The 15,189-nt window shown below is 52.3% G+C and overlaps 1 protein-coding gene across 8 annotated transcripts; it reads right to left on the bottom strand.

The window, feature by feature from the left end:
* Positions 1–1,406: 1,406 nt before the first annotated feature.
* On the bottom strand, positions 1,407–11,807 carry Selplg (selectin P ligand). Of its 8 annotated transcripts, none has more exons than XM_074060541.1 (5): positions 11,629–11,807; positions 7,929–8,092; positions 7,443–7,562; positions 6,825–6,945; positions 1,407–3,499 (listed from the first exon to the last, which is right to left on the bottom strand). In XM_074060541.1, exon 5 carries the CDS (start codon positions 3,492–3,494, stop codon positions 2,241–2,243), a length of 1,254 nt encoding a protein of 417 aa, XP_073916642.1. In that variant the 5' UTR covers positions 3,495–3,499; positions 6,825–6,945; positions 7,443–7,562; positions 7,929–8,092; positions 11,629–11,807; the 3' UTR covers positions 1,407–2,240. The 8 variants fall into 8 exon arrangements, with proteins under 8 accessions (XP_073916642.1, XP_073916643.1, XP_073916644.1 ...); XM_074060542.1 differs by having other exon boundaries at positions 7,443–7,533; XM_074060543.1 differs by lacking the exon at positions 7,929–8,092.
* Between the last annotated feature and the right edge of the window lie 3,382 nt (positions 11,808–15,189).

The following is a 15,189-nucleotide window of genomic DNA, read 5'->3' as shown; positions in this document are numbered from 1 at the left end:
AATTGTACTGAGGGTTATTTACATCTATTGATGTCATCTGATGATCCTCCAAGGAGCCAGTTGTCACACACTACCAGCACGCCACTGGGCCTGGACCCCCTCTTGGCTGCATTCCTTCCCATTCTCAAAGCCTGGAGGAAGGGGCTTAGGAGCTGGTGGCGTGCGCCCCCTGGTGGCTGCTTTGAGCACCCATCCTCTGCGACACTGGATTACACTGCACCTTACCAGTAGAGACAGGGGACAGAAACAGAAGTTAGCCCTCTTCCAGCAGAGATGGAAAACCAAAGCTGTGCAGTCATGCAGCATCCTCGGGCCACAGTACTCCGGAAGTCCCCAGGGAAAGATGAGACCCCTGGGGTTCTGCTCAGACGCCCCCAAGTCCTTCGGCCCCTGGATCTGCAACCATGGTTGTCCTTCTCTGCTTTTCCTGATCCAAAGTGGATCAGGAACCTACAGCTGACTTCTCCAGGGTCAGCTGTCCTGGCCCTCCAGGGAGACCCACCTGTCTCCCACCAGCATCACCAAGGGAGGGCAAGCCTCCCTCATTGTACATCAGAAGTCCAGGATGGCTGGGCGCCGGGCTCACGCCTGTAATCCTAGCTACAGCAGGCAGACATCAAGAGGATTGCTGCTCGAAGCCAGCCTGGGCAAATAGTTCACGAAACCCTATCTTGAAAAAAACCCATCACAAAAAAAAAAAAAGGGCTAGTGGAATGGCTCAAATGATGGAGTGCCTGCCTAGCAAGTGTGAAGCCCTGAGATCAAATCCCAGTATCACCAAAAAAAAAAAAAAAAAAAAAGTCCAGGGTGGGTGGCAGGTACCATCATTTCCAGACACATGGGCATTTCCCTGCTCTGTCCCCATGGGCTTCTGCCACCTGCGTGTCCCTTCCTGCCTTTCCCCACAGCTCTCCCTTTCTTGCAATCCCTCTCCCAAACTGCAACCACCAGCTCCCAGTCTCAACCTTTTCGTCTAGCCGAAGACCACACCTGGGGCCAAGGTGGAGGTCCTTCACTCCCAGAGATGCCACTGGGAGAATTCTCTAGAAGAAAAGAAAAGTCTCCCGAGATGAATTCTACCCCTCTCCTAGGGGACAGGACAGTGTGTGTTTGAATCAGCAGTTTCCTTTTCTCTACATGGAAATGACTAGAAGGGACTTGGAGACAGAATGTCGAGAGTGACTCAGGCTCAGCCTCTAACCATGGCCTGCAAAGCCTGGATCTCTGGTCTGTCGTCGTAGGGTGGACGTGTGTTGGGGTGACATAACACATGCACATGGCATGTGTGGCTTAAACAGGGCCCCATCCTGGCTAGGGAGCCTCTCAGGACATGGGCTTTCTGCACTAAAATCACAACACCCTACACTGAAATCAGGGGTTGGGAAACTTACAGTTTGACTGCCACCTGTTTGTAAATAAAGTTTTATTAGAACACAGCCACACCCATTCATTTAGGACTTTTGTCCATGATTTTGAGAACAAAACCATGTTGGGAAGCTGCAACAGAGAACAGAAACGATGTACTGTAAGTATTTACTATCCAGCCCTCTAAGGAAAAACTTGTCCTCAGGAGGTGGAGATCAGTAGGATCTCCACCCAGAGACAGGGCCACAGTGGACAGTGAGAGAGAGCAGGATGGGGTCACTTTGTCACTAAATGGAAGCTCACTGGTCCACACAGTCCCAAAAAGTGGTCTCCTCTTCCAAACGGTCACAGGAGGAGGCCTGGCTCCGTCCAGGAAAACGCAAGCTCCCCCGACAGGGAGGTGGAGGGGCAGAAGAACCCAGCCTTGGGAATCCACTGCTCTTCTGCTCGTTCCCCAAGGACCCCTTCCTACTTGGTGACCATGGCAATGGGGCGGATGGGCAGGAGGAGGGACTCGGTCTTCCTTGGGTACATGGAGATGAGACTCCAGTGGCCTGGCAGAAGGAGGACAGCAGCTGGAGGCGTTAGAGGGGCCAGAGCAGATGACTGAGGGAGGGGACAAGGGTCTGTCCAGGCAACATGGCCACCTGCCATTGTCCTTGGCCTGGAGACTGCTGGGCTCCAAGAGGCAGGAGTGGTAAGGAGGAGGTGGGCCCGCTGGTCAGTCCTACATGGTCTCAGGACCTTGGTTGTTTGTGGCCCTGTTGGGGACAGCCAAGATCTCTTCCCTAAAGATGCCTGTCCCCAGAGGTCACCCAGGAAGCCCAGACCTGTGGCCTTCCAGACCTATGGGTGGGCTGCAGAGAGCAGGGGAGCTACGGGAGGAAGCTGTGCAGGGTGAGGTCATCCCCGTCTCGGTCCTCGCTGGCCTCTGCCTTCAGGCCCTGCCTCTTGGGTGGGCCTCCATTTGCTGTGCTGGGGAACCCCTCGCCCCCATCCGGCAGCAAGGACGAGATGCAGACCATCTCGGTGGGGGAGTAATTGCGCACAGGGTACATGTGGTTCCTGTGGGACAGGCGGATTGCCAGCACTACGGTGCACACGAGGAAGACTGTGGCCACCACTGCCAGGATGAGGATGGCCAAAAGACACTGCCTCACGGGGACACGGTCTGAGGCCTCTGTGGGGCCGGGGCTCGTGGAGCTAGCAAGGGTGACAACCTGCCTGTTCCTGCTCGTGTCAGGTAAGTTGCCAGCTGTTACTGTGGTGTTCTGGTGAATGACAACAGGCACAAGAAAGGTGACAGTGATAGGTTCTGTGGAAGGGGACTTGGTGGGGACTGGCTCCATGGACAGGGCCGTGGTGGCAGTGGGTTCTGTGGAAGGGCCTTTGGTGGCAGCCAGCGCTGTGAACAGAGCCTGCGTGAGCCTGGTTCTGGGCAAGGCCTCCGTGGCTGCTAGAGGAGTGGTCTCTGCTGTTGTGGCTGACAGTTGGGTGGTCTCTGTCACCAAGGTTGATGGCTGGGTGGCCTCTATCGTTGTGGCTGATGGCTGAGTAGTCTCTGTCACCAAGACTGATGGTTGGGTGGTCTCTGCCGCCATGGCTACCGCTTGTATACACTTGGTGGCTACTGGCCCCGTGGACAGGGCCTCTCTGGTGGTTGCCTCCATGGAAGGAGCCCACTCTGTAGATACAGCCTCCATTGTAAAAGCAATTCCAGAAGTCACTTCTGTGGTCAGGTCCACTGAGACTGGTGTCCACTGTGTGGCCAATTCTGTGCTCCACTGTGCCTCTCCTGTATCCAGGCCAGCAGTGCTGCTGGGGACAGCCTCCACCGTGGCTGCCTCAGAGGGCCCGGGACCTGCAACCCTTTGCTCCAACACAGCCATCGTGCTCAGGGCTTCACCGTCTGTAGACACAAACCTCATGTAATTTTCAAGCATTTCTGGAGGGTCTGTGACTTCTGGGAAATAGTCTTCATCAAAGTCCTCATCTGTGGTCGCCTGTCTCCGTCCCCGTAGAAGCGCTGGGGCTGGGGCCTCCTGGGATCCATCCTTCAAGCTGTCCCACAGCTGGAGGCTGCTGCCAGGGCCCAGTAGAGTCAGCAGCAGGAGGAGGTGTGAAGGCATGGTACCTGGGTAGACAGGACATAAGAACAGCGTCACACCTGGGCTCACCGAGAACCTCACCTGCAACCCTGGCCTGGTCTGGCTTCAGCCGTTCCTGCAACCCAACACACGCCTGGGAAAGGGTGAAGCCCTCCACAGGCAGCAGCTGTTTTACCACCATGGATTAAGTCACTTCCTTTATGTGGTGCACAGAACCCCAATCATATTTGGTTAATATTTTTTATTTTTGCCATGCATCCTGGTGCACACCTGTGATCCCAGCACTGTGGAAAGAGGATTGACAGTTTCAGGCCAGCCTGGGCTACATAGTAAGACCCTGTCTCAAAAAAGAAGAAAGGAGAGAAGAGAGAAAAAGAAAAAGAGCCAGGCGCTAGTGACTCACACCTGTAATCCTAGCTACTAGGGAGGCTGAGATCAGGAGGATCGTGGTTTGAAGCCAGCCCAGGTAAAGTTCACGAGACCCTGTCTCGAATAAACCCATCATAAGAAAGGGCTGGCAGAGTGGCTCAAGTGGCAGAACACCTGCCCAACAAGCATGAGTCCCTGAGTTCAAAACCCCGGTGCTGCCAAAGAAGGAGACTTTTTATTTGGGGACAAAACAACCCAATGGGGCACAGAAGGTCTTTTTCTGGGGTTTGAACTCAGGGCCTTGCATTTGCTAGGCAGGCGCTCTATCACTCCCAGCCCTTTTTGCTTTTATTTTTCAGATGAGGTCTTGCATTTTTGTGTGGGATCAGCCTCAAACCTCAATCCTCCTACCTATACCTCCCATGTATCTGGAATTATAGACACACGTCCCTATGCCTGACTTATTTGTTGAGATGGAGTCTCCTTAACTTTTTGCCCAGTCTGGCCTTGAACCACGATCCTCCAGATGTCCACCTCCAAGTAGCTGGGATTACAGGTGTGAGCCACCACACCTGGCTAAAGAAACTCTTAAAGCCTCTAATTGTATTGACTTTTCATGTCATCCCTTCTTAACATCAGCTTTTCTAGATATTAATTGAATATCAGAAAGTACGATAGTAGCTGCATACAGTTCATAAAGACATCAGCAGACATTGCATAAACAGCTCAGTTACCCACCGACCGTAGAGAAGTCTGGGAAACAGGTCTACAGGGCTCTGAGTTTTCTGGAGTCTGGTCCATACCCCTCCCCCTCAGCCTCCAAATCTCTCTGTCCCCTTCCCCACCCCTCACAGCCCTGGCCAGTCATCAGGGTCTCTGATCTGTTCTGTCCCTTTGGCTGTGTTCTTGTCTGGACGATGCGGACCCACCCTTAGGGTGAATGAGGTGATGCGTCCAGAGCTCGGGGCCCTCTCTTCACATGGCAGGCTGCTAGCAGAGCTCTGTGGATTCCATTCTTTGAGTCATCCTCCCCTATAAGCCCTTAAGGGCTCAGAGCTATTTACTGAACTTTCTAGGACAGTAAGGAAAGCCATATTTTTTTAAGAAGAGCCCTGTCCTAGGAAACTTGTGGTCATCAGACTTGTCTGTTTGATGCTGAGGGTCCACGCCGTCCTCCTACCAGGGAACCAGAAGGACAGCGCCTGTCCTTGAGATCATCTCATTGGTCTTTCTTGTTGGCATTGCAATTTTTCTGGGGGAGAAACAGAACTGGGATTTGAACTCAGGGTCTCACGCTTTCTAGGCAGGTGCTCTACCACTTGAGCTACTCCACCAGTCCTTTTTTTGTGTTGGCTATTTTTGAGATAGAGTCTCACTTTCATTTTGCCCAGGCAGGCCTTGAACCACGATCCTCCTGATCTCTGCTTCCTGAGTAGCTGGGATTATAGGCGTGAGCCACCTGCACCTGGCCACACCTGTACTTTTTGATTCTCTGTGTCTCTTCCCTTACTCTCCCCCTGGCACTGGTTGGTGTTTATAGACTTCAGAATCCTGCTCTTAAGAACCCCATGATGAGGGCAGCTGGGTTCTAGGGCAGGGTTCAGGTACTTCTTGACTCCCTGACATGACCCCTTCCGCAGCACACAACCCCTACGACAGTGTCTGGCACAGAGGACAGCAAGCACTAGATAACTTCCAGTACTGTCCCTTGACCCCATCATTCCTGGGGTGACTATAACTTACTCACGAGCCCCTCTCCTTCTAGGCTAATCTGACCTCTTTCACGTGTTAGTTAGAATTGTACTGAGTTTCTAAAATGCAAATATGATCCCTCTTAAAACAATTTCTGAAGGCAGGTATGGTGGCTCACACCTGTAATCCTAGCTATTTGGGAGGCTGAGACCAGGAAGATTGTGGTTTGAGGCCAGCCCAGGCAAAAAAGTTCATGAGACTCCATCTCAACCAATAACTGGACATGGTGGTGCATGTCTGTCATCCCAGATACAGCAGGCAGCTTGAATAGGTCCACGCTGGCCCAGGCAAAAAGCGAGACCCTATCTCAAAAAATAACCAGTGCTGAAAGGACTGGCAGGGTGGCTCAAGTGGTAGAGTACCTGCTTAGCAACTGCAAGGACCTCAGTTCAAAGCCCAATATTGAAAAAAAAAAAAAGAAGAAGAAGAATTTCTGAAGCCAAACAATGATCTCATTTTATAGAGACGGAAACTGAAGCTCAGAAAGACGAAGTCACTTGCCCAAAGACACACAGCCAGGGAGTGGTCAACCTCTGAGTGCTGTGAGGATCTGGGAGGCTGGAGAGACCTGGCCTAGCAGAGGGGCAAAGGCAGCAAAGGAGTCTGGGAAGAGGGCTGGGGCTGCTGTTGGGGCCCGGGAGGGGAGAGCAGAGTAAGAAAAAGGAGCTTTGGAGGGATGGCTCAAGCAGCAAAGGGCCTGCTTGGCAAGTGTGAAGCCCTGAGTTCAAACCCCAGTCCCACCAAAAAGAAGAAACAGGAGGAGGACAATCAGGAGAAGAAGGAACCAGCACCACAGCCATCAGGCGCCATCCATGCATAAGTTTGAAAGCACAGACTGTGGGGTCCCAGCTCTGTTTCTTACAAGCTGGGTGGCCTTGAGACGGATCCTTGCCTCTCTGAGCTCCAGTTTTCCCTTCTGTAAGGGAACAACTAACAGTGCTTTTCTCATATGATGTTGAAAGTATGCAATGAGTGAGGAGATGAATTCAAAAGATCTGGGCTCCAACGTGCATGATAGCATACGTCTATAATCCCAGCTACTCGGGAGGTGGAGCTCTGGAGCATCGCATCGAGGCTGATCTGGGCAAAAAAACCGAGACTCTCTATGAAAAATAACTAGAGCAAAAAGGGCTTTAGTGGTGGAGAGCCTGCTTAGCAAACATAAGGCCATGAGTTCAATCCCCATTATCACCATAAAAAAAAAAAAGAAGGCTCACAGTAGGTGCTTACTAAAATCGTGGCACGCACGCAGAGACACTGCCTCCACATCTTGGGCTGCCCCAGAGTGGCAGAGTTCCTCCGTGGGGAAGAGAACACCGCGTAACCTTGCCGCTTTCCTGGGGGGAGGGGACTGCAGGAAGAAGCCACCAGCTCAGAGACACAGTCATGGTGTTATGAAGCCACCCACCCCCACCGCCCCCACTTGGGCAGCTCGGGTTCCTGGAAGGCAGAACCACTTCCTGGAAGAGAGGGCCGGGCAAAAACATAAGTTCCCACCCTCTGGTTCCTGGGGTGGGGGCACCTGGGAGAGGCAGGGCCCCACTTCCTGAAGGCGGGGAGAGGCAGGGGCCAGTGTGTTCCTAGGGCTTCCTCTGCTGCCCTGTGCCACTGCCCACCATGCCCTGGGTGAAAGCCCACCTCCGGTAGAGAAGGGACTGGGGCTCCCACAAGCCACTGTGTGACCTGAGCTCCCTCTCTGAGCCTGGGTCTCCTCATCTGTCAAATGGCCCATATGGCTTTAGAGAGTGGACGGGACACTTCGGTGGGGTGCTGTAGGGAAGGCCCCAGGTGCTGGATTGGGGATATTTTATCTGGGGATCCTCTTTTGGGCAGAAGCCTCAGACTCACAGAAGGCCCGTTCTCTTCTCTGCTGAGATGACCTGTGACCTGGTGTCCTGTGGTGCCAGTCACTGGGAGGCTGAGGCAGAATCGCTTGGGACTGGGAGTTCAAGGCAACACAGTAAGACGCTATGTCAATAAAATAATAAAATAACCTCAGTTTTTGCAGTACTGGAATTTGAACTCAGGGCCTCATGCCTGCTAGGCAGGTGCTCTACCACTTGAGCCACTCTACGAGCCCTTTTTGAACTATTTGCCCAGGGCTGGGTTCGAACCACGATCCTCCTTATCTCTGCCTCCTGAATAGCTAGGACTAAGGGTGTGAGTGTGTGGCTTAAAATAACCTCTTAAAAAGCAAAAAGATGTGGCCCACTGAGTCAGCCCAACTCTTCCCGTCTGGCCTGTCCCTGTCTAAAGTGACCAATTTGCCCAGGAAGTCCTCCGTCCTCAGATCAACCAGGACAGCTGGTCACCCCGTCAAGAGAAGGGACTTACACACTGCAGCTGGCATTAGCCCGTTACACAGGAAGGAAACCTGCACTCCCACAGATGTCGCGCCTCTGTGGCGGCCACAGGGTAGACAGGAGGGAGCAGAGATGATGCTGCGTGTGGTGGGTAACAGGCTGACTCTGCCATATTTTCTGAAATCAATGTATTTCCTATAAGAAAAGCAACTTACGATGAAGCCCTGCTGGAGTGGATCAGTCCTCTCTCCTCGTCTGGTGACTTTATTCATCTTCACACCCAGGGAGCCCCAGCTGCCAGGATCCCCATTTCATAGCTCAGCTAGGCAAGGCTCCACCCTCCACCTCTCCTCGCCCCAGATGGCAGGGGAGAGGGGGCCCGGCACCATGGGGGTCGAACACACATCCGATTGGCCTCTCAGAGTAGATCAGAGGCTGTTTCCTGCCTTTCACCCTAAAGCCAGCTGCTCCAGCCCCATGTCCCTCCTGGGCTGTGCCTCAGGAAGAAACCCAGGGGACTCCGAAAATCTTCAACCCTCTTGTAATCTTAGAATTCAAAGCTTCTTGGGTTGGGTTTGGGTTATGTGGCCACCAAGAGAAGCAAGTCCCAGATCAACAACTCAGAAGGACTGAGGTGCGGGAGCCCCCAGACTCCACTGCAGCTGTAAGTCCTGGGGACAGACAGCCCCTGCCCTGACCTAGGGGGTCACATCAAACCAGTTCAGTCCCAGCTCTATCCCCGATAAGCTGTGTGACCTTGGGTAACTCAGTTTACCTCTCTTAGCCATGGGTTTCCCATCTGCAGATACTCCTCGGTTAACAATGGGGTCTTGCCCCCATAAAGCCATGATAAATTGAATAGGATAAATAGAAAATGCATCAAATGCACACAAACCACCAAACACCTGGCCTAGCCTGGCCCCTTACACGGCTCTGAAAACTTGCATTAGCCTAATCACCCAACCCCAAGCCTATTTTATAATAAAGTCCACAGCCCAGGGAAGATGAAAACTCAAAATCTGAAATACGGGGATCACTTTCAACATGTGGGTGAAAAGTCACAAGTCATTGCCCTGCTCCTCGGGGTTGTGTGTGACAGCCCAGGTGGAATGTTTGCACACAGCAAGTGCTCAATAAAAGTCAGATGGTGCCATTCTGCACTGACGACAAGGGACTCCCTGCTCACCACTGCCAGACCCTGGAGAAGTCTCCCACCTTGGCACTGCCTTGCTATGCCTTGGATCTCTTTATCAGAGAGGCCAGGCAGAGGCAGGGAGCCCCAGAACCAGTCCCCACGTCACACCCTGGGCGCCACCCCCAGCCTCAGCCTCCTGTGGTTTTATGAATTGAGTGTGGACAACATACCAGACACTGTTCCAAGACCTGCACATGAATCATTAGCTCACTTGGGTCCCCTAATCCCATAGAACGATGGGGACCGTTATTACCCTATGTGAAAGATGGAGAAACTGAGGCCCACTTAGCACCTAGAGTTACACAGCCAGGAAGACAGGAGGCAGGGATTTGTACCTAAGCGATCTCCCTCCAGAGCTCACCTCAGCCACAACCCCACATCATCTGTGAACAGGGCCAAATCTATACCACTTCCTCCTGGAAGCCATCCTGGATTGTGCAGGTACAGTTCATCAACCTCCATTGTTTAAAACTTTTCTGGTGTTTTCTTTCAGAAAACCCATTCCCATTAGTCCTAGTGAACAGCACCACAGCTGTCTTGCTGATCCTGCCTCCTGCCCAGGACTTAGCCAATGGCTGGGCGGCGTCTTTGTACACACACCTCTGGGACACTTGTCCCACTGGATCACAGGCACTGTGACTATCTGTGCCACAAGCTTGTGGAGAGCAGGTACTATACGAGGTCCTCAGCAAAACAGGCCTAGAATCCTTAGGGCTCACTCAGGGCCTGTCACTGAGACAGGGTGACCAGCACAGAATTGCACAGCTACAAGCCGTCTGCTGGCTGTCCCCACCTCTTATCACCACCCACCCCCTTCGTCCCCCACCCCTACCCATGACCATTTAACACCACAGATAACTGTGGATATGCTTAGTAACCTGTGTCCCTTTGCAAGGTCACAAACCATAGCTGGGTGAGTTTGGGGGCCCCTTCTCCCCAGGAACCAAGTCTCATTTGTCCAAACCCTGGTGCTGGCCTGGTGCAAAGAGGTGCAGTATTTTGCACAAATGTCAGCCTGAAGATGCCTGTGTAGACAGACAGATGGAAAAGGGCAGGCCAGCTGCACAACGTCCATCCCTATCCTCTTCCCCCTACAATGCAGGCAAGGGAACTGAGCACCAGGCCTTGCCACCAGGCCTTGCCACCAGGCCTAGGAGGCTTCTGCAGCCAGGGGGGCTGTGCCAAGTTCCAACTTGGCCCCTTCCTGGCCATGGGAGCCTCGTTTTTCTCATCTGTCAAAGGGGGTGCCCTTCCATGACTCCTCAACCCCTCCAAAGGCCCTGTCCCCACCCAGCCCAGGTGCCCAGGGGCTTGGCCCACAGCCCTGCATCTCCCCTGGTGCTCTGGAGGTTCAGCTTCCTGACTGTGGGCCAGACCTGAAAAGGCTGCGTCATCCATGTTGGGAGGGGGGAGTCCCATCCTGAGCCCCCAGCCCACCGGGAGGCTCACCCTGGGGCTCCAAGTCAGAGATGGGAAAGGAGGCCATAGGGGTCCAGGAAGGAAGAGGATTCCAGACAAGGGGGAGCCCTGCTGTTGTCTATGGGAGAAGGGCTGGGGCGTGGCCGGATCTAGCGTGAAAGCAGATCTGGGTTCCTTCCCCAACACTGCAGAAACAAACAAAATCTGATTACTGGGGGTGTATAGGGCTGCTGCTTGGGCTCTCAGCCCCTATTATTCTCCAGAATGTATCCCAAGTACAAATTATTTTTACTATTTTTGCATTTGCTAACAATAGTAACCTAAATCTAATATTCTAATACTTTGCCATGAGCAAATGCTGTTTTCCCAAGCTGATAAGAAATGTTGATGAATGTCGGGTATAGCAGTACATATGTATAATCCCAGCACTCAGGAGACTGAGCTGTAGGAGGATCGCTTTTTCCCTTTTTTTTTTTTCGGAGGTACTGGGCTTTGAGCTCAAGGCCTCGTGCTTGCGAGGTAGGTGCTCTACCACTTGAGCCAGTCTGCCAGGAGAATCTCAAGGTCAAGGCCAACCTGGGCTACACAGTGAGGCCCTGTCTCAAAAATAAAAACAGACTATGTCAAAGCACAATATTTTCAGGGCTTCGTAATACATGCACCTTCAAGACAAACCCTGCACCTTCAAGACAAACCCTGCACCCTCCTCCTTTCTGGAATCTTCCAGACCTAATCTCAGCTGAGCCCCTAAGTGAATCTCTTCGCCTGTCTGGGCTGGAGTTTCCCACCCACGCAAGGAAGGGGTGGTCTCATTCCTAGGAGAGACCCCTGATTTCTCTTGTCTTAAATCCGGAATGCCCCAAGGCAGCAGCTATAGGCCGCAAACAGGGAAGGCGGGTTAGAAGTGACACAGGAGAAGTGACACAGAAGAGACCGGATGGGCCACAGGCTCCAGGAAGACCTTGTCAGGAGCAGCAGCAGAGCTTTACGTTGCCTCCCGGGGCCACAGCTCAGGGAGTCCCAGAGCTCCTGCCCCAGGCTTGCCACCAGCTGTAGTCCAGGCCCTGGTCCCTTGGGTCCCCCAGCCACACCCTGTGGTTTTCAGCCCAACACTTACCGTGCTCAGCAGAGCATGGGCAGCTACCTCGTGGGCCCAGAAGTGACTGTCTGCTTCAGTGACAAAGTCCCAGCCCACACTGCCGGGCACTGAGTGGCACCCCTTGCCGTGGTCCCAGATCTGCCAACTCCCAACGGCAGTGTATGGAAGAAGGAAGCGAGAATGTGGTTACTCAGGCTGGCCACGTGACAGCCCACACCTCCTTGTTTGTCACAGCTTTGGTGACAAGCGTTGACCGAGATTGGGTGGGCAGTGAGACAGTGACGACCAAAAACCATTAGAAACTTTCTGGGCAGGGCCCTTTGGTTGGAGATGGGACCCACCCTGAGGAAGGCCACAATATTACTCCATGGATGATGTAGACTGGGTGACCTTGAAAGGTTTCAACCAGGTGAAAATATAGGGTATGGGGAGTAGAAAACACAAAAGAAAGAGCTTCATGGGGCTCACTAACAGGATGCCTTTCCTCTTTTAAGATTCAAATATTCTCTCTGAATGCACGAAGGTCCTTTAAGCATCAATCCAGAAGCTCCCTGGGCAGCCGGGCACAGTGGATTACACCTGTAATCCCAGCTACCTGGGAGGCGGAGATTGGGAGGATAGACATTTAAGGCCAACCTGGGGATGGAGGGGGGGAGTTCTGGAGACCCCATCTTAACCAATAAGCTGAGCATGGTAGTATGCATCTGCCATCCCAGCTATGAGGAAAGGCCAGCCCCAGGCAAAAATGTGAGACCTTATCTGAAAAACAACTAAAGTAAAAACAGGGCTGAAGGTGCAGCTTAAGTGGTAGAACAAGGGCGAGGCCCAGAGTTAAAACCCCAGCAGCCACCTGTGGCACCTCAGGCTGATCCACGGAGGTCAAAGGCCCTCCTGGGACTCATGCCCTCCTGGGAGCAAGTAAACAAGTCAACAGGCCATTACGACACACAGTGCGGTAAGAGTGTCACCCTGGGGTGAGCAGGGAGGGGGCAGGCGAGGGCGGTTGTTAGGAGAATCTGCCATGCAGAAGTGACCCTTCAAGTGGCAAGTAGCAAGGAACTGGGTGGGCAGCTCAGGCTGAGAGCACAGCATGGGCAAAGGGGGGCCTGAGAATGCATGGAACGGGTCTGGAAGGGAAGGAATGGGTCCCCGGTGTGTTCCATGGCTTCTCACAAGGCCAGGGCTAAGGATGTCCACAAGGACAAAGTCCTACCCTGCCTTGCACACAGGTTAGGTTTTTTTGTTTGTCTGTTGGCAGTACCAGGATTTGAACTCAAGGCTTCCACTTGCTAGGCAGGCACTCTTCTACTTGAGTCATGCCCTCAGCCCTTTTTGATTTTTATTTTGTTTTTCAGCTAGGATCTTGAATTTGCCCAAAGCCAATCTTGGACTGTGTTCTTCCTGATCTCTGACTTGTAACTGGCTGGGATTACAGGAGTGAACCACCATCCTGGAGTACACAGGTTGTTCTAAAATGAAACCAAGACCCAGCAGGTGTTTGTTGTGACAGCATCTCAACCCCCTAGGAAGCCACAACTGAAAGAGGCCAAAAACAGACAGCGAAACTGAGACTGAGGGGCCAGGCTTCCCGCTTTTTCCCAGATGGTTTGGAAATTGCCAGCCCCTGGAAGTAGGGGGCTGAACACCCAGAACAGACCCATGGGGGAGCTGGAGGTCACACATCGCTCAGCAGGGAGGTGAGGGTCATGAGTTGCCTGTCACCCAGCTGCCATCTGGCTTTGTGCAGCTTGCAAGCTTTGGCAAGTGTGTTGTGACATGGGAACATCTTGTTTAGTTTTGCTAGAGTTCTATCACGAATTGTCATGGCTTTTTCACACCACAAGGGCAGAATGGAATAGTCACCTCACTCGTGTCACCTTTGCACCTCTCAGCCCTTAGATCTTCAGAGCAGTCGTTGGAGAGGAGGAAACTGAGGCTGAGGGAAAGGGCGTACCTCACTCAAATTCAGTAAGCAGGCAGGGTAAAGCTGTTGATTTTCACCTCCAGTGGCAGGCTGCCTGGAAAGTGACAGTGACAAGTGTCTGCACATCTGCAGGCTACTGGAGATGGGACCCAGGGTCTTGTGCCTGCTAGGCAGGGGCTCGCCCACTGCGCCCACCCCAGCCCTAAGCTCTTTGCGCCTGGCCGAGAGCGTCCCCTAGCTGCAGGGAAGGCCTTGGCTTTGTAGAGGAGCACACACCGCCTGGAGGATTCTGAGTGCGGACGGTGAAACCCCATCTCCACTGCCCGACACCTGGGAGAGTTCTGCTTCTAGGACTGGAATCCAAAGAAAGGCGCCACACCTCTTGCCACTTGAGCCACTCCGCCAGCCTTTTTTTGAAATGGGTTTTTTGTGGGTTTTTTCTGAGATAGGGTTTTTCTTGAACTATTTACCCAGGGCTGGATTCGAACCACCATCCTCCAGATCCTGCCTCTCAAGTCTCTAGGATTATAGGTGTGAGCCACTGGTAGCCAGCTCAGATGTTTTCTTTGCTTTCCTCTGTGCCTGTCCTCTTCAAGTGGCCCCTGTGTTCCTTTGGTTGAGCTCCTGAACCTATTCTGGTTTAGAGTGGCTGTTTTATTAAAGTTTAGTTCACCTTTTCTTTTTTTTTCCTGGTGGTAGTGAAGTTTGAACTCAGGGCCGCAAGCTTGCTGGGCAAATGCTCTACCACTTGAGCCACATCCCCAGTCCTATTGCTTTCAGTTTGTTTTCAGATAGGACCTGAGCCTCAAATCCTCAACTGCCTATTTCTACCTCCCAAGTGGCTGGGATCACAGCACATACCACCATACCTGGCCCCTTAATTACCTTTTAACGCATCTGTGAGACTCAGGATTTCAAAGTGATTAGTTTTCTTTTTAGGAATGGAGCCCAGAAAAACTCCAAAATGCCTTTAAAGATCGAAGCAATTGCAGGAGGGTGAATGTGGTGGAAATATTACGTACTCATTTACGTAAGTGGAAAAATGAGACCTAGTGAAACTATTCCAGCAATGGGGGGAGGATAAAGGAGAATGATGGAGGGGGTGAATTTAACTAAGAACTTTTGTAAATGTCACAATGTACCCCCAGTAAGAAAAACAATTGAAGTAACGGTGTTTAACATAAAAGGAATATTGGGGTGGGCTGGCAGAGTGGCTCAAGTGATAGAACACCCGTCTAGCAAGTAGGAGAGCCCCGAGTTCAAGTGCCAGTACTGTCAAAAAGGAAAGAAATATTGGGACAAAACATCAAAGTTGTGTACTAAGGAAAAGTGTCCCTGGTGGAATATGGTACAGACACTAACGTGTTCACATTAAGTGCTTACAAAGCACCCGCCACGTGGTATGTGAAAAAGTCAAATGTAAAAGTGTGGAAATGTCAACCGTGTAGGTGCTTAGGGGGACAGGGAGAAATAAACTCACGTGTTGATCTCTGAGTGGCACATTATGGGTGACCCCTTCCCTTTGAACAAACTCACCTTTCCCATGTTTTTGTATAGGAATGTGCACGAAACGATGCTCACCTTATAATCCGGAGACACTTTAAAGGGGTGAGCAGGACTTTAGGGACACCCTAGGTATCGTCAACATGGCTGGA

This window comes from Castor canadensis, chromosome 18 (genome assembly GCF_047511655.1).
Source record: "Castor canadensis chromosome 18, mCasCan1.hap1v2, whole genome shotgun sequence".
NCBI lineage: Eukaryota > Metazoa > Chordata > Mammalia > Rodentia > Castoridae > Castor > Castor canadensis.
This window is presented reverse-complemented; position numbering and strand designations above follow the sequence as displayed.

Bases quoted from the DNA above. Each gene is read 5' to 3' on its own strand.
- Selplg (XM_074060537.1), bottom strand. From the start codon at position 10,578: ATGGCCTCCTTTCCCATCTCTGACTTGGAGCCCCAGG. The intron at 3,500-10,541 runs GTGAGCCTCCCG...CTGTCTACCCAG, and splicing joins CTCTGACTTGGAGCCCCAGG to GTACCATGCCTTCACACCTC.